Genomic DNA, 26,015 nt, shown 5'->3' on the forward strand with positions numbered 1-26,015 from the left:
AATTCCTGTTTCAAAACCTTATCCATTTCTTCTCTGTAATGAACCAACTCTTATTCCTGCAGTGGTCTCTCTGTCAGAGGTGTGTTCCCTTTAGGATGAGTTCAACTTCCAGCTTTGGGAAGAAACAGTTTCTGTTCTCTGGCAGTGAGGGATGGTTGATTTGACTCAATATAATCATTTTCTGAGTTTATAACATTTACTTATGAGATGCTGATGTGGGGTTTCATCTTCTGGTTATGAGACATCTCATTTATGTAACACTTGCAGGTTCAAAGATGTCATGGTTCTCTTTATAGATGAGGAAAATGAAGCACTCTTAGATATCTGAATCACAGAGGATGTCTTCATAAGACCTGTAATGGAAGTTAAAAGGTCCTTAAGTTCCAGGTCTGTCCTACATTCACTGGATATTTAAGCTATGGAAAATGTCCCCTTACCACCCAACTATGTGGATTAATATATAACTGCTGGTTTAGATATTGCATCATTTATCTGACTAATTAACCCTAATATTTTTTTCTGTGAGACACATTGTCTCTCTGAGCACAGTACTTAGCAGAAGTTTTCCTCCTTCTGACCTTTCAAAGAAGTTCTACAGAATGAAAAGGGAGAAAATGTTAAAGAATACATGCCATTAAAACTCTGCAGTTGTTTTCAATTTGTCTCTATTAGAATATGCATACATTCCTAATTAGTATAGATGTTGACCTATAAAGAAGACAAGAAACTTCCCAATTCAAAACAATCAAGAAGTAACTTGCCTCTCCCTAAATCTACAGAATTTCAGGTTTGATAGGTTATCCTTTAGATCCTAGACATGTTAAATCCTTCACAGCCTGAAAATGCTGCTATTGCATAAATGAAATTGAACTCCAAGTTTTTATGATAATAGTGATTAAATTCCCTTCTGTCCCCCCTTATTTTAACAAATGAGTTTGTCTTGATTTTTTAACTTTTATCAGTTTTTAAAATAGTCTAAAAATTTTTATGTGAAAAAAAAGTGTTGTTATCACTTTTCAGGGGCAATAAGCATTCCTTTCTTATTTCCCTCTTACTTCATCTCATCTGTCAATTATGAATCTGAATGCCTAACTCACTAATTACTGTGAAACTGATTTATTTGTCTGGGAAGTTTGAAGATCCTTGGATTTGAAGCCCTATGAACATGTAATTGAGACCATGAGGACCTGAGCTGTGGTCTTGATGAAAAAACACATATGTAATGAAAAGAATGATTGGAGTAATTACTAAATGAACTCTGACTTTTCTGGAAAGAGCTGCACAGAGTCTGGAGCTTCCTTCCCTTGGGCCCCAAGATGAGGCAGAACAAATCTGGGTTCTTTGCTTCCATGGAGGGCAGAGTTTTGGCAAGACACTATCCACTGTGATGTAGGTTGGGATCTCAGCTCCTGGAACAGTGGAATGGATTTGAACCTAGCTTTTCCATACAAAGGAAGGTGAAAAAGCAAGCAGCTGACACAGGCAGATAAGTCCCACAATATTGTCAAACTCGACAGAAACTGAACATTTTGTGCAAAAATACATAAGCCCCACCACTGTCAAACAAAAGAGAGAATTTTATACTATCTGTTTCCCTCTGATATATGTTTGCCTGTCATCTTATTTCATAGTCCAGGCAATTGAAACACTGTTTAAATGTGTATCATAAACCTATAGATGAGAACATTTCCTTGCTGGATTTAAACCATTACCCCCAGAGGTGTTAAAGCAACCCTGCTGTGTGTCGCTTTTTAAGATCAAGGGGCATTTTTTATGTTAATGCCTAGAAAAGGCAGATGAACACTAACAGCTGCTTATCCACAGGCTGCTGAATTGAACAGGGAAATAGTTCTGTTCAGTAAGTCAGATCTCCAGAGAAAAATGATAAATTGTGGGCATATATAAGTAAGAATGATAGTCTCTAAGGATAGTTGAGCAAGGTTGACACTATAAAATATGGAAAATGTGGAAAATATTTAATACTTCTGTTTCTTTCACTCAAGAGTTGGGGGGGGTTGTGTTAACAATATATACGATGCTACTGTGCTCGGGCATGCAGGAGAAATGCAATATGTTAACTCTCAAATCACTAGTTTGTGAAATGCCTTTCTGGTATCCAGGGATTTTCAGGACTGTTAGACTCATGAGGAGTCAAGGGGCATTCTCCTCATGGGCTGGAATGCTTCTCTTGGGAGAAGTAAGGAATAGAAGAAAAAGAACGGCAGATTAGGAGCTGGGCAGTTCAGTGTTTCTCAGCCTCCAAATGCTGATGTTGTTTCCAGCTCTTCAGTCTGCAACCATTCTCATCTCTGAGTTATGGCTTGGTCTCCCGAGTGGGGATGAATGAGCTCAGTAAAAAGACATTCTGTAAGAAGTCATGGGGTACTGGGAGAGCTTTCCACTGGAGAAACACATTTTACATAATTCCTGTGGGACTGACAGAAAAAGAAGTTTTCCCCATAGACTCCAAATACAATGTTATGGTATGAATGTCACCATGAGCAAAATACTTAGGGGGCCAGAAATGACATGGAGGAATTTCTAAGGTTGCAAGTCTCTGCTGTGTGATTCCCCTAACAGAATAACTGAATGACCTTGGAGTCTGGATGGCTTTCTATGCAAGGATATCAAAGTAAAAGATTGGACGAAGGGAAGGTGTACAGCACCATCAAAGGGTTTAAGATGCACTTGTTACTCAGCTTTTACCACCAGGGCTCAGATCATGAGGAATTAAAGCAATTGGAAGGAATTAAACATGCTCTCCTCTTCTGAAGTATCTTTGGAAGATATTTCACCATATAGGTGTGTTCTGCCAGGTGACTTTCAGGGAAAGGGAGTTCCCTTCCTGTACCCTGCTTTAATGAAAGAAGACTGTTTAAGAGAGATGACTTTTTGATTTCTCAATACCTTGTTTCCAGTGCTCATTCCAGATGTCTTTATAGTTTCCAGCTTTGTACATGTCTCCACTGTTGCTGCTCCCTGAGAGATAGGTAAGTTTAACAGTCAAGGTCTTAGACCCTGAATTTGATTCAGGAAACCCCAGATTTTTGCCTTATACCTGTACTTTAGGTGGAGCATCTGGATTTTCTTGAATTTTCTGGTTGCTTAACAGAACTTAATTATTTTCTGCTCTGACATTGTGTGAAACACATCACTTTACTCTGCCAGCCTCAAGGAACTGCAACCTCAACCATAACATTTTTATAGCTTGAGAGAATTTTTTAAAAGCAAAAACTGGGATTAAGATTGTAAATTCTTAGAAAATAAAGCTGATACTCCGTTACATGTGGATTTATGATTGATGACTAGATCCCAATCAGTTAATCTTGGTTTGCCACAGAAGTCCTGATGATTAGAAGAATTTTTGGTCCTTTGAGTTTCAGTGACAGATTCCTTAAATCTGCTCAGACTCCACTGAATAATTTCTTACTCTCTAGGGCATCACTTTAGGCTCAGGGAAATGTAGGCTTTTTTAAAAAACATCTGTATTTTTTAAAAGCTCTTTGTAGTTACATTAAGCAAACAAAAGCAGAAATAGGAACAAATTATATCTAACACCTTGCTTAGCTGCAAAGGACAGTTTTATAATCTAGTGTCTCTTATCCTACTGCTGAAGAAATTCAGGATAGAAGGAGAAACCTTTAATGAGACTTGGTCAGTGTTGACATTTTGCCTTTCAGGTTAGAAAGTGTGTGTGGAGGATCTGTGGTTTTTAAATCGAAGTGAAGCCACAAAGCCTCCTGCCAGCAGAGTTATTCTTCTGGTTGTACTTAAAGTGGTTCCAACGTTGCATGCACAAATCACCTTCCTCTGTGAACGCAGCAGAAAGCTTGGCTCAGAAATGGCATCTTAGTTTTGATGGCATAATTGTAGGGCACAATTCTTACAGCTTTCTTTCACAGTGTTTCTCCAAAGTAATGCTGGCTTTTCCCCAGTCAGAAACTGCAGAATCTCATCCATGCAGCTGTCACCTGCACATATTTTTGGCTGCTCAAGGATGGAACCTTTCCTGCACCTTGTCACGTGCAGCCTGGAAGGTTGTTCAAAGGGGAACTTTGGTAGAGGTGCACAAGAATATAAGAGGTATAAACCAGTCCAGTCCCTACTGGAAATATAAGTAGAGGCACAGCATGTCCTGCTCTTGCTCTGTGGACAAAGAAATTCCTGCTTTCCTGAGCTCTTGATTTAGAGAACTGGAATCCCTTCCAGTATTGTTCTTATGTCTAAACTTGGTCTCTCAGCATTCCAGGTACAGAGGCAAGCATGAAATTACAGGAATGATTGTAATGATAAGAGAAACTTCAGGCAGAGCTTTTCCCACATGTTTGGCTGCCTAGAATACATTCTGCTCCCTGCTTATTTTCACAGGGTTCAGGTTTAAATTTGATGTTTTTGAATGTTGTTGTACTGACACTTATGTTTCTTCTTTTCACTTTATCATCTCACTTCCTCCATTCTGTATCCTTTGACACTGCCATATCCTTTGATATTTTTTCCATTATACTTTTATACTTACTTTCCATCTGTTGTGTTCTCCTTTATTCTCTAAAAATTATTTTTTTCCATTTTCATTCTCTCACTCCACTGCTGTCAACATGCCTTTTCCTCCCCACATTCCTAAACTATCATTGGTCACCTATGTTTATTATTTCTAATGTTCCTTTTTTTTTTTTCCTGTTAGTTTCATGAGATAAAAACATATCCATACACAGATAAACACAGATGTTTTCTTCCAGCCATTGTATATATTGCATAGACACATCACTGTTACTCAAATGAGATTCTTCTCTCAGGGCATCTTTCCAATGATTCCCAGGTATCCAGGACCTATCAATGACTCCAGGGAGGCTTCACTTGGGTGTGTTCCTGAAGTGGGAAGGGTAAAGCCTAGGGAGCAACTGGGAGCAAAGCAGGATCCACGCCTTCTTTTTCCCCTGGAACTGGGATAGACAGCAGCAGAACAAAAAACAGCACAAAATTATCCACATAGCTGGGACTTGGAATCCCTGAGCAAGAGGGCAGCAGCACTGAAGGACATTTCTAGTAGTGCTGGTGACTCCTTATCCTGGGAGAACAGTAAGGCAGAGGATTGACTGGCTTTGCTCTCCCTGGCTTGCCTGGGGAGGAAGACCCTTACAAGTAGACTGGCAGACAAATGTCCTCAGTGAGACCCCCAGAGGCTGGGTTTGCATATGTGGCCTTAAGCCTGGAGTCCAATATTAAAGCAATACAAGATACTGCAACTTCTTTACATCAGTAGAGATTCCCTTTGGAAAATACATTGTTTGAAATTTCAACTGCAAAATAACCTAATGCTTGCATGAAGGAAAGAGTTAAAGCAACTATTATTAAAATAGATGTTTTTTTGAAAAGACTTTGAACCTTGGGAAAACCAGAACTCCTTCTTCCTGGAAGTGCTGCTCTTGAAATTGTTTTGTTCAGTCTTTTCTTTCCCTTTTCTTCCCTGCTTGCTTTCTAGCCAGGGTGTGCACTGAGAAGCCAGGGCTGCTGGTTTGTGGTTGGAGGGGCAGTCAGAAGGCTTGGCATCCAGCATGGCCCCTTTTGTCTCAGGGAAACAGGCACTAAAAGTGTCCCAGAACTGAGGCAGTGCAGGATGCCTGCTTCCCATGTCTGAGGCAGTCATTGCTGCTGGCTCTGCCCCCTCTTCTTCCTGGGGAAGGGGCAATAGTGCCTCTCTATTTACTTACTGTGGTACTTCTGGGCTCTGCCATCACCTGCATGCAGAATCATTTGCAAACAGGGAGCAGAAATGTGGGTTTTTCTGAAACCCTAAGAAGATTTATAGTCTGGTTTCCTGTCAGATCTTTGCATTTTCCTTCTCCGCCCCTCCCAGCCTCTGACACACTTTTTCTTACTTGATGCCCTTTGCTCACCACTTGCACTTGCTTCCTTCATTCCTGATTCTCCCTAAACTTTTAGCACTTGAGGGGGCAGCGGGTGTTTTGTGTTTCCTTTCTCTTTTAACAGCTGGAGCCCACAGTAACCTCTCCAAGGCTCATGGAGAGACCCTGACAATTGCATGGAGGCGACATAGAGAGTTCCAGCGTGCAGCAGCTGCAGAAAGGCAGCCCGGTCACTCATGAGCACCCAAGGTAAGGAGAGCAGCTGTCAAATCAGCTTCACCTCATTGCTGCCTAGGACAGCACTTGACTCTGATCACTACAAGTTCCACTTTCACCTTTTTTTGTGTTCATTTTCAAGAGTGTGTTTCTCTGAAAATGGTTGTGTTTGTTCCTTCCTTGCCCTCAACAAGTCTCATTGTACTTTGCACACCCCAGTTCCTGTACCTGAGTGTTCAGTGTGGTGAACAGGCTGCAGCTGGAGGTGCAAACATGTCCTTAACACAAGGTGTGGAAGTCTAGAGGGAGGAAATGAAAGGACTGATCATCAGCACTGATCTCCAGGGAATCTGTGGTTCTACTCGTAGTGTGTTGTGCCCCAGCCTTTTCTTTACATCCCTTTGCTGGGGATTTATGCTTTCTGTTAACTAATTAAATCTTTCGTCTTCATTTTTTTTTTTTTTTGTTATTTAAGTTGGTCTTCTCACTTTCTTTGTTTTGCCAACCCTAATATATCTCTTAATTTTTTTTTTCATCATCATTTTTTATGCCTCTTTTTCCTCAAGCACATTCTCTGTGCAACAAGTGTTCCGTGATCGTTCCTTTCCTTTTTCTCCACCTTCTCTTTCTTGCCTGCACAGACTGTACATCCTCCCCCACATTCTTAGTCTTTCTCTCCTTCCTCTCTTTCAGTTCCTTTTCTATCTTGTGTTCCCCTTTCCCATTTGTCCTCTAGCTTCTCACATGCACACCCACTTCCTGCTCCATCCGTTTTCTCTTGTACCCAATGTACATTGCTGCCCTGCAGTTAGCTTTGCACACACAATGGTTTTTCCTCTCCACTGGATTGTCCTGGCACACACTTAGTGCTTTCCTGTCTCATTCATGTACATATGCAGGTTTTGAGTATTTATAGGTTTGGGGATGCATCCCAAAATATAAGACTTATATACTTGTACAGCTTCCTTTCAATTCTCAGACTCCTACTTAGACAAAAAAAAAAAAAAACCCAAACAAAAAAAACAAACACCCCCCAAAACCAGCAAAAAACCCACCAAACCCACCAAACAGCAACAACAGCAAACAAACAAAAAAAACCCCACCAAACAAAACCACCACCCAGTGTCATCCTCTCTCTGTTTCTTTCTGTCTCAGACAGAATTTTGCAACACCTGTAACACACCAGATCTTCCTCCTCAGTCACAAATCCACCTTGCTCCCACTGTGTGTGTTCTATCCCTTCTCTTTCTTCCATCCCACTCCTTCCTAATTCCTTACCATCCTTAACTACAACTCTCCATTAGGTTTCTCTCTGTGTTTTTATCTTGATGTTGCATTCATACTGGGAGGAGCCACTGATGCAGATGATCTGAGTGGTGTCTCATCATTCCTGCTGAGTACCTGGAGAGGACCTGGAGGAAGTACTGCAGTCCCTCAGCTTCTCTTTGCAAAACATGCAGGCTGCAGCAGAATAAGAGCTTACTGATGAGACTGCAGGTAAATGAAAAAAGGAGAGAGCACAATCCAAAAGCTGTTTGGGAAACTGTACAAATACTTCTAGTTGATCATAGGCCTTTTTACTAAACTTAATATAAGTTTTAATCTTCCTGCCCCACAGCAGAACTTCTGGTCTGACAGTGGCCCAGGTTTTGTCCTGTTGATTCCTGTGGGACTTCACATCTCTTAGGTACAGATTCTCAGCTCTAATACTGTAATGAGAGTAGTTTTGCTCCTAGGGTCTGGAAACAGATGATTTCTTTTATAGCAGTTATATTGGTGAGTCACAAAGATCAGGCACAGCTAAAAAATGCATCCAAGAACAATATCTGTTATTATTCCTTGTTTTGAGTTTGTAAACTTTGAACCAGGCATGACAAATAAGTCAATTTCTTTGATGAAGTCTTTTAGCCTCACCTTCTAAATCAGGACTATTGAGACTGGAGATTTATTTCTAGGGACGTTCTGATGTGGGCTTTTGAGGACTGAATAAGGGTCACTTGTTAAACTCAGCTGAATTAATAAGAGAATTATTATGTGGGAGAATTCTCTTAGCGATCCATTCTGCTCTCTCAAATTGTCCATCTCCTTATGTGTGAAAGGAGCTTAAATTTTATGTTTGCAATTATAATACATCCTTTCTTATTCAGAGCTAGCAAACTGTGGCCTTTGAGCTGCAAGCATTCTCTTCTGAATACAGAAGTAGGTACATTAAAACATCTTTGTCTTTTGGATCTTCAGAAAGTCCCTAAGTCTAGAATAAAGAAAAAGATGTTCATTTCATACATACAGCTTTAATAGGACTCTTTCTTACTCTGTTACAGCTCATCTTGTGATGTGAAAAGTACTTGTGTTCCTTTTAGTTGTTCCACAAAATTTGTATGATGATTTTGTGCTTTGTTTTGCGTTTTGGTGTTTTTTTTTCCCAGTGTTCTGTGCCCTCATTACTAGTCCTTTTTGTGAGGCCTTCATATCTCCCAGAAATAAATTGGCTGAGACATCTCTTCTCTCTCTCTTCCTTCCTCTCCCTCTCTTTTCTTTATTTTTCATCATTCTGGTTTGCTGTATATTAAGTTAAAAGTGATGATTGTCAAAGCTGGATTGTGACAGTTGCAAGGGGACCTGGAGCCAGAAATTTTTTTTGGTGTGTGTGTCTAGTTTCTTGAGCCATCTGTCTAGGAGAGGAGAAATTTCAGCTGGAAAAAGCCTTGAAACTTTCAATGCTACCCAGCAAATTGCTGTACTGAGAAGGCAAACCCCAGAACAGAAATTCAGAACCACATGTTTGATTCCCTCTTCTTATGCAAATAGTCACTTCCAATTAGATTTAACACTGAATTAAGAGAAAAACAAACTTTCAGTGAGAGTGAAAAGGGAACCATCTGACTGTTAAAAAAAAGGCAATTTGAACCTACTCTAGAAGGATGCATCTCAAATAACTGGGATGGGCTGAAGAAATGTTAATGGGATACACCTAGTGACCTTGTTTTATCTATTGTTGTTTAGCACAATTTTTAATTGCATGTATGGAATGATTGCTCACAGAGGATGGACTTTATAGAGATCCTTATTTCTCCCAGTATTCTGCCTTTTTACTGAGTGAGAACAAGCCACACACTTTTTAGTCAATGTCTAAACTCTCTCTTTGATACTGAAATGCATGTTTCATGAAATACCAATGTTTCACTTAGATGTGGTCATTAAGGTTCTGTAACTGATGGTGGAATTTGACCCACGGCAGTTTCCTTTGCAAATGGTCTCCATAGTGATCTAAACTTAAAAGAGCAAGGAATACAGGATCAGGTCTTGTGACTTTCAAACTGAAGGGTACAAACCATAAACTCACCAAGTTTAGTCAAGTTTTACCACTGGTAAGAGTGAGAAATAACTTCTGTCTTGGCTATTTTGTCTCTGTAGGATTTGTGTTCTCTGAACTCTGCCTGGTTTGCTGAGAATACAGAATCTACAGTGGATCTGCAATTCCTTTTTTCAGAGCAAATGAATGGGGTTTTCTCAGGTGTACATGTAACAAGATTCCCCATCTCCTCCCTTCCCCTAGACTTTCCCTGAAGCACTGCCTTCACCCTCTAGTCTGGGTTAGTTATTTAATGGCAATGAACATTTTCAGGAAGGTAACCTTTCTGCTTGTGATTTGTTCAAGGACTCTGGAATTATAATGGTTGCTGTCAAATGTATATAATTGGTCTCTGTGGCACACATCCAATGAGTGATAAAAGCTTCTTTCTCCCTTCTTTAGTCAGTATTCTCTCCCTATATTACTCTCTCACTTTTGCTTCTCTCAGGCAAGAGGAGAATACAGTCCCAGGCTGTTTAAGCTGTAATTTGACAGAACAGGAGATCCACCCCATACCCTGTCATGGGCAGTGGATTACTCCTTGGCAGGAAGTGTTAGCACTGACTTGAGTTAAATTTAAAGGTTATTTCTGAGCTTTGAATTAGATGACCATTCTTCCTTCATAGTCTTCTGTCAAATATCTGGGCTCTAAGAATAGTGATAGTTTGTGAGTACCATGAATTTACATGCTTAGTGATCTACAGGGGCTGCATTTAGCATTTTGCCAGAGGGAAGGCCTTTGTACTTTTTTATACAAAAGGCAAACACACAGGTTTGTGGTTGTTTTTTCACAGCTCATAAAAGTGCATTACTAAAAGCTGGCAATGTGTTGTGCATTGTCTGCTATCACCGCTGAACATGTAGTGAAAAGAATATTCTTATGTTAGTCCCACAAAACCTATTTTATCTCCAGTGCTAGATGGGGCATTACTTTCTAATGCTGCCTACTTCAGTGAATCTGTTTAGCAGCTCCAGAGGAATGAGAAATTTGTCAAATCTCACTGGAAATCTATCAGAAATGTCAAATGAAATGCTGTAACATTTTGCTTTTATCTGAAGGATAAGTGTATGTACAGCTGTGCATGTGATATTATTTGTAGTAATTGTTGCCTCAGTGAATTTGTGTAAAGTAACATCATGTAGCACTAACAGGTATCTTTGTTCTGGTCCCTGAGGCCAGTTTGGCCTTATGAAGATGCTTGTTATTTGCCCAAGTCTGATAGTCAGCTCTGGGTTTTTTGTGGTTCAGCAAAGGGATGCAGCTTTGTTGTAACCAATGAAAGGATTCCCTCTGGCCTCTTGAGCACTGGTTGTTTGCTGGCAAATTTTCCTCAGGTTGTACTAGAGGCACTGAAGAGTAAATTTAACATAGGGTTTCTGCTTAAAATGGGATAAGAATTTTTTTCCATTTGAATTCAGAAAAAGCTATATGCTAGCAGTACATGTATGGTTATCATTAGCAGTTAATGAATTGTTTCCACTTCATTTTTTATAGCACAACATGTGTATAAACATTCCTAACCTAGCTGTGCCCATTCCTGAAATCAGTATGAGTATAGTAATGAGCTGTTAGACACATCTAACATATTTGAACACAAAAATAGGTTCCTCCAGGATCTGAAACACCAATAAAGAAACATTTCAAATGTTTTCCTCTGAATTCTGAATCTTAAGTAAACTGGGAAAACACAGGAAGGTTGTTCCAGCTATTTTTCTGAAGATTTACACCAAATACATTTCATTGCCAAACTGCAGTGCAACTGGTGATTGAATCTTTTCTCCTTGACCATGAACTGAAAGATATTTAAACTTCTGTGTTAGGACAGAAAAGAGTGGGTTTTCCTTCTGCTTTAGTTGCTAGAAAAACAGTGAACAATGTTACATTTCCTGTAAGGCTGGAAAGACTGAATCAGGTTATTTTTAAATCTGTGAGGCTGTGGCCGAAAGGAAAAATGATAGTTGGACATCTTCATATAGAGTACAGAATGGTGGTTTTGTGACTTGCCTACATCCACAGGAAGAGCAGCACCCAGGCAGTTTTGTGGAATTAAATACTATTGACAGTAACACCTTCACTGAATCACTGAGCAACTGGGGCTGCACACCTGGGAGAGCAGTGTCTGGGTCAGGAGTTATTTTAGAAGCCATGGGAGAATACAGTATCAGGAAGGACTGAACCTTTTCACCTGCGAAGGACAACTGGGTCTGAAACAGAAAATGGTCAGAATTTGAATGCTGCTTTGAAGGCTGTGAATTTAATGACAACCTCCAGATAGACTGTAGCACTTTCTGCAATGCAGAGAAACACAAACTCATTACAACTGCATCATTATAATATGATAATAGCATATAAATCCAAAGCTGCTTGAGCAGGATAATATTAGAAATATTGGATACAAAGCTATTCAATTGCTAATTCCATCAACATAGATCTCAGTACAGTCCCTGCACAAAGGGACTGGAACAGTGAAGATAATTTGAACATTGAGCTGCCGTGAGGAAAAAACATGAGAAAAGTCTGGAGGTGGTTTGTTACTGTTACTTTGGCCTTCACAGGACGTCCCATGATTCTTTACCTTCAGTCCAACCTGACTGTCTGACTTGTCTTATTTAGTATCTCCTTTCCTCTTTCTCTCTGATTCCCATTACTGTCCCATATATGAGAGTTTCATCAGGTGAGTGAAGACACCCAAAAACTTCTGTCTGTACAGCATGCTTCAGAACTGAGATATCTATCACTTCTGATTTGTGACTGATCCTATGGGAAACGAAGCACATCAAGCACAGCAAATGAAAAAAATCAAAAATTGGAAGGAAGGCAAAGAGGCCATTTTGCTTTAGCACTGAAAAAGTCATATTTTCATTTGAGTCTTTCATCCACTTCTTTTTCCTTCTCTTGAGAATGCTTTCCACATGCAGATGGTTGTTGTAGGACAGATTGTTGTGATGTGTCTCAGTCAACATGGTCCTGCAGTATTGATCCTCTGGTCCTGCATGTAGAGCCACTGTGAAGAGTCAGATCAGGACATCAGCCTCTGTGGGCTGTGCAATGCCACATCCCACAAGTCTGTGTCCCTCTCTGCATGCCTTGAAGTGGGCACCTTCCCATCTTCCTCCTCAGCTCACATGGAGGCAGTAAACTCTGTAGCCTTGGACCAGAAATTTTCTTTGCCAAGGATTTGGCCTTAAATAAGCCCAACAGGAGATATTGCAGCTGCCTGCTTCTTCTTCTACAAGGTTTTCTGCTGAGAGATGGAGGGATATACTCGAGGGATAGCAAAAGAGCAGATCATGAGAACCTGGAGATGCTTCCCTTGGTTTTGGCTCCGTGGATACATGGTGTGATTGGGTAAACCTGCCCATTGATCCTTACAACTGGCATGAAAATTCTGCTCTTCTCATTAGTGGCTGTCCTTAAAACTGAACAGTACTTTGAAAGCATTGTGAGATCCTCAAGAGAAAATGAGTCTGACACAGCATCCAAGATAGCTTCACTGTCCCCTAACTGCTCCTTGATGTCTGACTTCTACTTTCCATTCTGGATGGAAAGTAGATTACTATGACAAAAGATGGGCTGCTTTTGTCACACTGCAAGCAGTAACCTTTTGGAATGCTTCAATCACATTCCTGGATGTTTCCAGCTTTCAAGTCCCATCAGGAAGAGTACAAGAAATAAAAAGTTTCCTACCCACAAGTAACCAGAACCAGCACTAATGATGTCCTTTTTACCCTAGAGAATGTTGTCACTGAGAGCAGCCCAGAGGCATGACCACACACACATGGAGTTACCCCAAAAGCTTCTCTAGCAGTTGAGCAATTATTAATAATTACTTGCTTTCAGGCCAGGTCCTGTGAACACTTCCTCCCACACTAGCCTGCTGTGAACAATTTCAGTGTGAGCATAAGGAGAAAGTGCAGTTTTGTGGTTACTGTAGATCAGGAGCTCTTTCAGAGCTCTCCCACAGCACTTGCCCATTTCTCACCAAGTCCTCTCTTCTGTGACCTTCTGTGTTTTGTGCTGCTTCATTGAGGAACCTCCTGGAGCACCAGCAGAAAGACTCAGGTCCCTGCCTTCACTTCAGGCAACCATCTGGGTTGCTGCGAAGGGAAATGCACTCACACCACCCTCTCACACAGGCATGGATGGACTGAGACAGATCAAGAGCTCCTGTCCTCTCAAGGAGAGAAGATGGCAGAGGTAGCTCTCAGTAAACAGAATTTTGCCCAGTAATGCCAAGAGGAGAGCTGATGTCAGCCTAGGACATACATTGCAGGAATGCTAATGGTGAAAAGGCTGGGCACATTTCCTATTTTAAAGAGGCTTTTAAAATTCTCCATATGCTTCCTTTAAAAAAATTCCTTTAATCTTTCTGATGTTTGCAGTACCCTGGAGAATAATACAAGTTCTTTTCTCAGTTGATGAGTGTATTGCTTTTATAGGATTTGAAACACTTACTGACCTGGGTAGCTCATGGCAAAATAGGATTTTGAATTCAGTACCAACTTGCTCTATCTTGCTTCTCTTTCTAATCCATACTGAACCTTATCTGTTGTTATTTTGTATTTCACATGATGCTATTTCATGCTAGAGTAATTACTGCTATCAAAGATAGAAGGGCCTTGCCATCAAAGAAAGAAACCTGTGAACACAGCACATAATTCATAAAAGATCTCAAACCTGAGTGAAGGAAATCAGGAGTTAAACTGCCTCCTGCATAACAGTTGTTTTGTTTTATGCTTGATGTTCCATCCCTGTGCCTAATTCCTCAGTCTTGTCTTCCATGGTGACTCTGTTAGCAGTGAGATGCTAATTAAATTTCATATTTATGATTAGAAAATAAAATCATTGGACCTTTTTAAAATAGATTTTTATGAGTTTTAGCTCAGTTAGCTGAGTCAGCAGTATAGATTCTGCAAGGCTGAATTTACCAGCTTTGAAAAAAACGATAAATAGAGCAAATAATGATGGAATGGAAGTCTAATCTAAAACCTCATATAGTTTCTACACTATTTTCTGAGCATAAGAAAAATAATGTTTTGTTCCTTATAGAAATAGTCATGTAGAAAGATCCTTTCTTTTAATATGTCTCAGAGGGTATAAAGCTTAAAATTTCATCTAATGCTTAAAATCTCAGCTGTAGTTGGAGACAGTATGCTGAAAAGAGATTGCTGCACCAACAGTGTTTACAAAGCACCTGTTAGCAAAATAGTTCATGGATTCAGAAGAGTTAGAATTAGCAGAGTTAAGCTCTGACACACAGTGTCTGCCCTCTTTCTTGAGGAATGTCTATTCTGAAGAGTTTCTACACTACTGGAGAATCAGAACTGTTTGAATTCTGCTGCCAGACAGACTTAAGGTGCTACCTACAGCAGTTTCCTATTCCTGTAAAAACCAGCACCTCACAAAGCTTTAAAGGCCCATTTTTCAAACACTTCATGTGAGAAGAATGCTCAAGTTGCAAGAAGATTTTAAAAGAGCTCAGCTTCCATTTAAGCATGTAAGAAAGGCCTGATTTTTAAAAGTGCTTAACTCTCAGCAGCTCTGTGATTCAGAATGCTCTCTTATCCCACGCTCTGAGGCAAGCCTTGCAAAACTCTGCCCATTTATTTTGATGCCTAAATGCCACCCACACTTAGAAAATCTGACCCTAATTACAAGTTGTGGCCTTGAGTAGGAATGAGGCATGGGGGAAATCAATCCTTGCGCTTGGCAGCCACTTACTAGTGCTCATATTGCATGTAACCTCACTTCACACACAAATACAACACTGCAGTGAAAACAAGTGCTTTTCTGCACATTCTGCAAATGCTTTTCTTGTTAGCTTGGGATACTTCATGCTGGGAGGTACAGTTAATGCAGATAACACATAAGGAATTGTTATGCTTCAAGGCACAAGTTAGGAGACTAAACCAAAGCAGCCACTGACTTGTAGTTGGTTGTGATCTCTTATCACCCTTTGTACTGTTTAACAGCTCCTGAAGATCAGGATTTGGGTGCAAATCCTGGAAATCTTGCTTTTATCATATTGTTTGTAAATGCTGTTTCAACAGCAGCTCCCTGTGCTTAAAGACTAGGATGCTCACAGATGGAATACAACTCTGGCATCACTTAGTAGTTGCTATTTTGACAAATTTTTATTTCCACAGTCAGCAGAGAATTCAGTGATACTCATTCTCAAGAACCACACAGGTGAGGACAGATAGTCAGATTTCTTGCTATTTTACTACTTTGCTTCTTGACCTTTGTAAAAAAGTACTAATTTTTAATTTGTATAACTGGCCAGAGTTTCCCAATGAGAACAGTTTAGTCTCTTCCACTGACTGGTAAATTCTTCTGGGATGTTTTCCACACAAAAGCTTTGCAGCATTTTATTTTATCTCATCAGAGCAATGGACTTAGTTGGAGAAAGCCAAGGGAAAAGACTTAAACTCCTCTTTGCAATGTTTGCAAGAAATACAGAATTTCCAGGGATTTGGTATTATCTCTTCTCCAAGGCAGTAAGACAAGGTCATAGAGAGGTTACCCCTTCCAGAAATAAAATATAGTCCTGACAAGTAACGAATAAAACAATTTTTCCTTCCTATTGATATAGAAGTGTGTTAAAGGGGCCCTGTTGCTGGATGGAGAGATTTTTTTCCTATGTTTTCCACAAGCTGCTTTCCTGGTCTTAATTGTAGGCCTTACAGAGAGTGGCAGAGATTGTTAATGAACCCCAGCTCTAGGGCCTGCAGGAAAGGAGGACCCCTTTGAGGTGCTCCTCAGATCTCTCCATCTCCAGCACACAGCTCACTGGGGCTGTAACAACACTTCCTCAAAGACTTTCCTCTGCTAAGGTGTCATGTTTGAAAGTTACCCACAACCTCTGTTCAGAAGAAAAAGGAAGTAAGGCAGCCCCCAGCACCTTGCTGCCTACTAGAAATAGAGAATAAGTTTGAGAGAGAGGATGGGGGTGTATTTTTCCAGTGCTACGTGACACAGTCCTGTGACCCTGCTACAAGCAGAGAGAGGACACAGAGAGAGAAGAAAAGGAGGTGACCAGAAAGCATAAGTGGGGAAAATCTATTCATAAGACAAGTACAGCCATTTCCATATGAAAGGAGAATTCTAATTTCCAACAGGGTAATAGTGAGCTCCTTCTTATTCCTGGTGAGGTTTTGTCCTTCCTAGGCCAGGCTGCTTCTGATCTATTGGAGACTTTTTCTTGTCAAATGGCATCCAGTTGTCTTCTCTGTCTTTTGTGCTCTGCTGGCTGAGATGCCCTTGTAACTTTAAGCAAGTTTGCAAGGATAGAGGATTTTGTCAATGAGCAGAACATGAAAGACTGTGGCAGTCTGCAGCTAGGAATGAAGCTTACAACTTGCAGTGACTTTGAGGTGGGCAGACTGCAGATGCTTGTTACCTAAAGCACACATCATTCTTCAAGCCAGAGTCAAACTAGCATGTGCAAGGCAGCTGTCTGTTCTATAGAATTAGTGTCTATTTTGAAGTAATAGTTACAAAGAGGTGACAGATGGAGTAAGATATAACTTGTTCTGTGTTTACATAAAATTAACAAAATGTATATTTAAATCACAGCAGTCATCACCCTAAGGAGACTGGACAGTGTTTGATCCAACAGAAGATGCTGTTGGCAATTAAGAGCTAAACATGAATGAGTAAAATTGGACAGAACTAGGTAGGGAGCTACGATACCTTTGTGTAGTGCATGTAAGATTCCAACTGAATTGCTTTCTCATCACAATCAATTCATGCTCCTGTTATAATGCAGCAAAGGGTTTCCATGTGCATTATTTTTCATGCATTTGGAGTATTATTTTTTGTTCAGGTTGAACTTTAGACAAGGCTCATGAGAATTGGCTGCTTATTTGCTTATTCTTTGTACATCATGAGAGTCTCAATATAGGATTCTGTCTTCTTTTTCTGTCATGCTATAAAGCCTACTATATGAAATATTCTTTTCAAACTTTCTTGGGTCATGGTGAATTACAGTGAGATTGTCTGGCAGTATTCAAGATTGGAGTGCTCCCTTTTCTGGTGTAAGACTGGCCAATGAATTTAGTGTCAGTTGCTGCTGACTTGAACTCAGTTGCAGTCCTCCCATCCAGTGTGCTCTGTGCTGTCCTGACTGCTGGGGGATGAGAGCATCACCCACAAGGAGTTATTATCTGGCTGTGTTGAGCAGGTTTTTCTCTTGAGTGTTTTTGTTATTTTTTTAAATTCTTGTAACATGAGAGTTTGTGGCAAGTGTGAATTTTCAAAATAAGTTGGCTAAGTAACAGTTTTGTAAGGTAGAGCTACACTTCTTTCTCTTTTCCTCTTTTGTGTGAGTCATATTGATAGAACTGAGGAGTTAATAACACCAGTGAGAATCAGGCTGGCTGGGCAAGGGTTATGCAAGTTTCATACATATGCATCAGCTAATGAATCCTTGCCCTTACCAGGTTCTTACATAGCTCAGTCTGTGCAAATCTCTTATGAACACTGGCTCCAGGTGCCAGAGAGTGTGTTGGGATTTGAAATGTGAGCACACACTTACTGGGACCCAACCTAACAATCATTAAATCCTCTTGCACGTTGAGCAACTTGAATTTCTAATTCAAGACTCCTCCTGATCTCACAGTACTCTATGCTTGATCCCAGTTCTGCCTCCTTCTCCTAAACCAGTGAGAGTCTTATTATCCGTTGTAAAAACAGAGTAAGTATCAAGAAAAATTAACCTGGGACTTTGTAATGACTTCTGAAGCATTCTCAGGAGTCCTTGGCAGCTCCTGGATGACAGCTTCTTTTTTAGATCTTGGCTTTTAGCACTCATTAGTTGGAAGGAAATGCTCATGTCAGTAGCTAATGCTGCACTCATGAAAAAAAAGGCCAGATATATAAACATATTTGTACTATGCTAGCACAGTGATTTCTGTTGTCCTCCTTATCATCATGCATAACAGCACAGAGGATGTCTAGATTAAAGCATTTACTAAATGTCAGGCTTTCAGCTCTCCACTGCTGCTTTGCAAATCCTTTAAAATAGTTGCACTAAATTCCTGTGGTAAATTATTTAAATTATTGTGCCATTACCTTGATTTGCATGCTCAAAACCAACACTAACTTCTTATGTATCAGGAAGGGTCTTCCCTCTTTACCCCTTAATTTGCTTTACACCCCACATTCCTTCCCTTTGCCTTTACTAAGCCCTTTCCTGTTTTCATCTCTATCTCACTAATGTTCCTTTCATTCTGTGGAGTTCCCCTTTCTCTAACTTTCTTTTTCTTTTCTTGTTTCTTTTTTATCTTCCCTTTTCCCTTGACCTCACCATTTTTCATCCTCATTTCTCATTTTTCTCTCTTTGGTTTTTTTGCTCCATCTCTCATTGCCCACCTCCTTTGTTCATTATTTAATTTCACATAGATTAGCATTTAATGAGGGCAGTACAAAGAGTTTCTGAACTCTGGGAAAACAGCATCATATCCACCTAATCACCAGTGTAGACATTTCCATCTGAAGGGACAAATCTCTTTCCACTGACCCCAGAAGGAACCTAAGCAGCCAGCAGTGGCTAGAAATGTACAGGGATCTGAGGTAGAAATACAAAATGGTCAAGTTTTGAACAGACCATTTTCTATTTGTTCTAGAAAGGAACGAGAGTTCTAAGTTTAATTAGATGCCCAATTCAAAGAGGTGAGGTGGATCCTCCTTTGTCTGTCAGCAGGGCATAGATGGGATGTTCCTGAGGGAGCTGGAAGTATTCTTGTACATAGAAAATAGTGATACACATTAAAATGAGTGGGCAAAGCATGTAAGGTATTTTTAGAAGATATTTTTTCCATTTCTTTGTTTATTATTGGTAATTTATGTTCTGCAACCAAATCTGATTGGATGTTGCATGTCTGAGGTAGCACAACCTGCTGTCTGTTTGCTATTGAGACAAAATTAGTCATTTCCTTCCTATGTGATAAGATGATAAGAGCTCTGAAGCTCTAAAGCTGGCAGACTTGAGGAAGAAATAGACTTTAGATATTGTGGCCATGGGAGTGCAAAAGGGGCAAGCACAGATCTCAGCCTTTTATGAAACAGAGATCCTATTTCCTATAATAATGCACTGATTAAGCTTTTTGCAAATATATTTCACTGGGCAAAGCAACATTCTTAGTGTGTAAATACTTTTTTCCTCTGGAATACTTAGTCCAGTGATAGGTATTCCATAGCATTCCAAGTGCAATTTCAAAAGCAGACAAAAGCTATAAGTAGCAAGTGTGGAATTCAGTGCAAGGATTGTTCAGCTCTTAAGCAATATCATCCTGCAATATTGAAAAACTTGTGTATCTTTGTGGCATGCAGTGTTTTCTGGTTTAGGTGACACTAAGCAAGTCACTGGGTGCACTATCTAGCAATGGTAACAATTGATCTCTGCTTTAATTGATCTGCCCTTTTTTTTTTTTTTTTTTGAGATAAAGTTTTATGTGGATCTGTTCCTAAGATAATAAATAAAGGCAATGGAAGAAATAATTAAAGAGAGTTACTACAGTATTATTATTCTGCCCCTCTTCTGTTAAGACAGGAACAGGGATTAAAGATTAACCTCTGATTTATTCTGTTGCTTTCTTTTTTGATAGAACAGAGCTGCTGAATAAGAGTAACATGATAGAATTAATGTCTGTTTTCTCTCACTTGGTTGTTGAGCATATAGTTATGGAAATGAGGGGAATTTCTTCTGTTTGTGGAAGTGAAATGAATATGCCTCCAGAATCCTTTGAACAAGTTAGGGAGTTTATTTTGATTCTCTCTCTTGTGTTCAGAAAATGGGAGCAGTGTTTCTGACTATGGCTATCATCTGGCTTCCCTATCATCTGGCTTTACCTCACTGAAGCCCTGAAAGTTTGTTTGTGTTGGTTTTTTGGTTGGGTGTTTTTGTTGGTTTTTTTTTTTTTTTTGTAGATTGTGTGTAACATGAAGAGTGACTCCATGGAATTAAACAGAATACTTTTGTGTGAAAATAATCCTATTTTGTGTTTAAAGCTTCCTGCTCTTCTATTACTTTGGTATCTCTTATTCTATATTTTTTCTTTTATATTTTGTTGAACCTGTCTCATTCAGTAAGCTGCTTGAATCTTTTCTATAAAGGGAGAATTCTGATATATACAGAGTTGATCTTTCCATATACACTTTCCATTAGCCACTGTGACCTAAACCAGAAATACAGCACAGCCCATTCAGCAGTGCTGCTGGCTTCAGCAAGTATTCTAATGTCTGCAAAATAAGTAAAATGAAGTCACAAAACTGCACTAATAATAAATGGTTTTGTAGGACCTTCCTTTTACAGTAATTAACTAACTACTCCTACCTTGTCATAAAAATAGTTCTTGCCAGCTTTGTTATCAGGTGGGGACTTTGAGTTAGAAGGGATGAATATAAAGGTCATATAAATATAAATTTAACACAGATGAAGATACTGTGTCCTCTCCTTTGGGAGTCCAGATTCCAGCACCTGTATGGAAAAAATTGGAAGTATGGCTAAGTCAATTTAGTCATCTTAATCAATCTTTAAGCCCTTTTTAAGTGGTTTTCAGTAGCCTAAAATGGCCAGCAGTGCAGCCAGCATAATTGGAAACTGCTGATATTCAGTATTTCAGAAAGTCAGGAGTGCAAATAGAGCACTCCTATCCTTAAGCAAAGGAATAGTTTCCTTATCACACTTAAAGCTGTGACTTTCCTCTAAAATTAAAAATAGTGCTAAATCCCTTTATGGCTTTGTGGTTCTCTGGTATTGCAAATCTCTGCATATTCATACAAGCAGCTTTTGAGAAAATCACCCTGTTGTTACAGTAGATCATGTGAGGGGCTGTACAAACTTGGAGAAAGGGTATTGCCCCCTGAAATCTACAATATGCATAGAAAGAGGATGATAAAAGAGAAACTCTGGAAGTAGTGAGGTTAATTATATACAGTTTTAATCATTATTTTTGCTTTAAAGTGGGATAATTTCTACATAATCTTTGATTTGTACACATGTATTTTGTATTTAACATTGTTCTGTTCATTTTAACTTACAATCTGCCCGAACATTTTGTGTGCTGTGGTTTCTTTTTGAATATTGACAGTCTGTGAACATCTGGGACAAATGCAGAAGTCCAAAACATTAAAATAGATCTCCATTTACAAAATCAACTTCTTCCTGCTTCTCAGTATGAGGACAATACCCTTTTTTTATATATATATTTCATGAAGGAAAGATCAAGAAATCAGAATGCCTGGCTGAAGCCAACGTTTGCAGCCTGCTGCATGGTGATTTCTCAGTATCGACAGACTGACAAGAATTCAGAGCAAGGGAATGCAAATAATTAAACAGCTGAAGGGTTAATTTCTGCACCATTGTGAAATGGACCGCAAAAAATGAAGCTTTTGATGTGACCTAATGATAAGCACTTTGTAGAACCCCTGGTTCTGAAGCCTGCAGGCTTCATTCCCTTGATCAGTGGAGAGTGGCGCTGACATATGAAAGTGTGGAGCCCGAATGAGAAGAGAGGGCAGCTTGAACAGCAAGGTGATTTGTTCACTTGAAAAATAGAACAAGAAAAATAGCAAACACATAGAAAGATTCATTTGTGTGCAACAGCCAAGAGAAGGATAGTCCCTGAGAGAGAAAAGGAGATGAGGGGAGTAGAGTGTTTCTTTTCATGTTAAAAGGTATTCTCTCTTTTATTTTTCTGCATCTAGAGAGACCTTTGAAATAGATGGGACTAGCTGAGATTATTACTGGATTAAGATCTCCTGCAGTTAAAAGCAATGTTGTATACTAACTGTTGAAAGGAGCAGCAGGAGAGCAATTTTTTAACTGCTGTGGGGATTCTTTATTTCTTTTTGGTTTCTGTCTGTTGAATCCAGTCCAAATCTGTGACTTCACACCTGGGATTTGTAATGGACGCCATAGTATTGCTCTGACATGTCACAACTTCTGAATGTGTTAGGTTGCAACTCAAGAGGTGTGGGAATCAGAAACTAGATAATGGTAATAGAGATCAGATTAAATAAGTGATTACACATTTAAAAACATTGTAAAGCTGTCATTTTTTTAATTTTATAGGTGAAAATAGCTTTTGTGTCATAGCACAGAAAGGAAGGACAAAGAGGGAATAATGTTTCAGCAGGTGCTTCTGAAAATTTTTGGAAGTTAAGGCCACTGATATAATACCTTCATTGGCTTCCCACTGAGCTTCAGTTGTCACATCTCTTTTCTGACCAGCACACTGGAATTTCAATGTATCACAAGCATTTTCTTTCCCATTCAACGTTATATTAAATACTAAAGCAAAGAAATATTTGCTTACTGAGAAGGGTGCTGTATTTCTATCAACTGAATATTGCTATTGTGTCTGGAATAGGTGCACAAGACAGTGGAGCTACCTGAGGGTTATGCTTTCAGCCCAAAGAACCACAACAGAGGCAAGACCTCAGACTCCAGGACAGAGAGGAATGCTACCTGTTAAAACAGCAGAAATCCCTGAGAAGTTGTGAACAGCTCAGTGAGTTAGGAGAGAGCTCAGTGGTGCTTCTGGTTGGATGTTTCCAGGGTGGAGCTCCAAAGAAAAAAGCAATAAGAAAGTTCTGAAACTCCTACATGGCAGTGGGTCTCTAAGGTTTCAAGCTTCCTCCTGATTATAGACTGTGCTTAAACAAGAATTTGCTACCCAAAATCTCCTTTTAAAATTCTTACCCACTCATGCATTATACTTATTACTTTCCCATTAAACATTATGTCCCCAAAATAACAGTAAGGGTATATTGTGCACACACACAAGGGACTATTTGATAAAAGTATTTTTAATGCCAGGTAAAAAAAAATGTATTCATGTTGAGAATTACACTGATGAGTGAACTTTCCTTTGAACCATTTAATGGAGAAATCCCTTACTAATGTCCTGGGGGAACTGCTGACACTGTGTAATAATTTCTGGTTCAGTGCAGCAGATTACAAGATATCTTGTGTTTTATGAAATTCAGGCAAGTGCTTCTTTTGCACTCTGAGGTCCATCTGTGAGCTTTCCTGGGATGTTACCTCAAATTAAAGGGCCTGCACCACATCTTTTTTTAGATGTAAGTGATAGCTGTGGCTGTAAGATTACTGAAGTACTGTGTGACCTTCTGCTTTACTGCCTTCTACTCCCAAAAGTTCAGCTTCTCCAATTAGGTAGTTTGTTAAATTCATCTTTGAAGTGAAATACTGTTGTTTCCAGAATAAGTGGTGGGTAGTAAAGTTCATGAGAATGGATGTGTACTTCAGCTGTAACTCTTTCACCTCCCACTGGAGGTGAAACCTACTTTATAGAGCCACCTACTTTATAGAGCTCTTTCTATTGTTTCACCTTCATCCTCTGCTACTGCAGCTTCCTCTTTACCACACATAAATAGTGCCATTGAGTAAGAATTTCATCCAGCTTTTGAGAGGTTTCTAAGGTGAGTGAGGTTCCTTCCTAGCTGCAGCCATGCCCCTGTGATTCTGAATCCCATTGAGCAGACCTGGTCCTCATTGTCTTCTGAGGACTCTTGTCTCTCCCAGACCATTTATTTGCAGTCACTGGAGTAATGAAATCCATGTGCTAGAAGCAAATGATAAATAAGTGGTTCCTAAGATGTGAAACTACAAAGGGAAGAACTCTGGGAGAGCTGCTCTAAGTACAGAGGAACAAAACCCCTGACAATACTCCCCTAACTTGTAGATAGCATGAAGAACCCATCCAAATTTTTCTCATAGAGATATTGAACCCCAGCCTTGGATTCTGACAAATTTTTTTGGACTTTACCTTTGAAAGTATCAAGCAAAGACTATATATTTTTGTAGGACTATTTTGTGATTTATTACAACAGAACACTGAAAAACACGTTTAGCAGATTAGAACCTTTTTTTTTTTTTTTCCAAGATGAGGAGTTAGTAGCTCCTGGCTATACAGATAAATAGCTGGTTTTGCCCTGCAATATAACACAGGCTGCCTCACAGCTCCTGAAGTTGGAAGCTGAGAGAATTATAACACAGTGGAGAGAATTCTGCAGGTCCAAGAAAAACAACACGTTACATTTGAGCTCTTTAATTACTGATTACCAGCAAAGTCCCATACAGTGCAGCTCATATGACCTAAGAACTGCACATTCTTCTTAAACCATTGTCTCAGATTGGATAAAATAATTCTTGAAATAGCAGCTTACCTTCCTTGTACCACCTGGATCACAAGACCTTGAGAAAGCCCGAGTGCAAAACTGACACTTTTTTTCAAAGGTTAACATTTATTAAAAAACGAAGAAGGAAAAATTTTGACAAAGTTTCTTTACTCTTCAGTGCAGTACAAGTTTTCTGACCTCATTGTTGCCTGCCTCCTAACCTGCTCTAATGAGGTGGTTACAAATTAGGAGTTGGCAGGAAATTGCTTAGCAAGCACTCAGAAATCATGTGACAGTATTTGCATGAGTCAAGAACATTTTTCAGAATTCAGTGACACAATGCTCATACTTCCCTGTTCATGCAGAGAAAGGCAAGGGCTGAACATGCAGGCACTTGCATTCTTACCCTCACAGAAGTCAATCTGCAGAAGGCAGACAAACAGAGCTGCTTGTTTCTGAGCTAATTATTCTTGTGCTGCAGTCATTTACTATGTGATGGCTTATCACATATATACAGGAGAAAATGCAGGTTCAAATCAGTATACGTGAGAGGAAAAGGGAGGTGAGAATGAAAGCCTTAGCTGCCTGCAGCAGGTATTTGTCTTTGCTCTGAGCTCTTTTCATTCCCTCCTTTGCACTGCACCGTGTCCTCTACCATTGCTTCTAATATGAAGAGGGATTCTCTGACTTGTAGAGACCGTCATGGAGTTAGAGGAGCTACAGATTCATCACTAGAGAGCAATATGCCATCGTTCAGAGACTCAAGATAGCACTTCTCTGAACTGTCACTTTCCAGATGAGCTGTGGACAGGCTCCACTTCAGTTCAAACACTTTCAATATAGGGCAAATCCAGCATTAGTCAGAAGCCATTCTAAGCTTATCCTATGTGACATGGAAGCACAAAAAAAAAAAAAAAAAAAAAAAAAAGGGAACAGGATAGAAACCGTCCTGTCTAATGTTCATTTGCCAATGGTTTCTCTTGTTAAGGAGGAGAGCCAGAGATGGATGACTGCCTGGAAACACTGAAAGATGAAGAGGAAGCTTTGTGGGAGAATGTGGAGTGCAACCGGCATGTGCTGAGCCGCTACATCAATCCCGCCAAGCTCACCCCCTACTTACGGCAGTGCAAGGTGATCGACGAGCAAGATGAAGATGAGGTCCTTAACTCACTTATGCTGCCCTCCAAAATTAACAGAGCAGGTAACTATTTTATGAATAGCTACAGCTGCATCCTTATCTGGACAGTGTTATTTTGCTAAGTCTGGAAGGAGTCTGTATCATCTTACCCTGTATCTTTCCTACAAGAGATTTCACATAAAGGGGGGAATCTGCTTCTGCTCTTTGCTAACAAAGAGTCTTTTCAGTGCTGTGCAGACTGGAGTTCATGGAGTTCATATTCCCATCAAAACTTTGGCAAATATTTTAGTTAACACAAGC

General features: G+C 39.7%; 1 protein-coding gene across 1 annotated transcript in view; it reads left to right on the forward strand.

Moving 5' to 3' along the window:
- The first annotated feature begins 5,849 nt into the window (after window positions 1-5,849).
- Window positions 5,850-26,015, forward strand: part of CARD11 (caspase recruitment domain family member 11) — a 43,601-nt gene continuing 23,435 nt past the window's right edge. The window contains exons 1-2 of the mRNA XM_008498542.2: window positions 5,850-6,113; window positions 25,566-25,778. Coding sequence (XP_008496764.2) covers window positions 6,101-6,113; window positions 25,566-25,778 — 226 coding nt within the window. The 5' untranslated portion in view covers window positions 5,850-6,100. The remainder of the gene's footprint in view (window positions 6,114-25,565; window positions 25,779-26,015) is intronic.

The sequence above is a fragment of the Calypte anna genome, chromosome 14 (genome assembly GCF_003957555.1).
Source record: "Calypte anna isolate BGI_N300 chromosome 14, bCalAnn1_v1.p, whole genome shotgun sequence".
Taxonomy (NCBI): domain Eukaryota; kingdom Metazoa; phylum Chordata; class Aves; order Apodiformes; family Trochilidae; genus Calypte; species Calypte anna.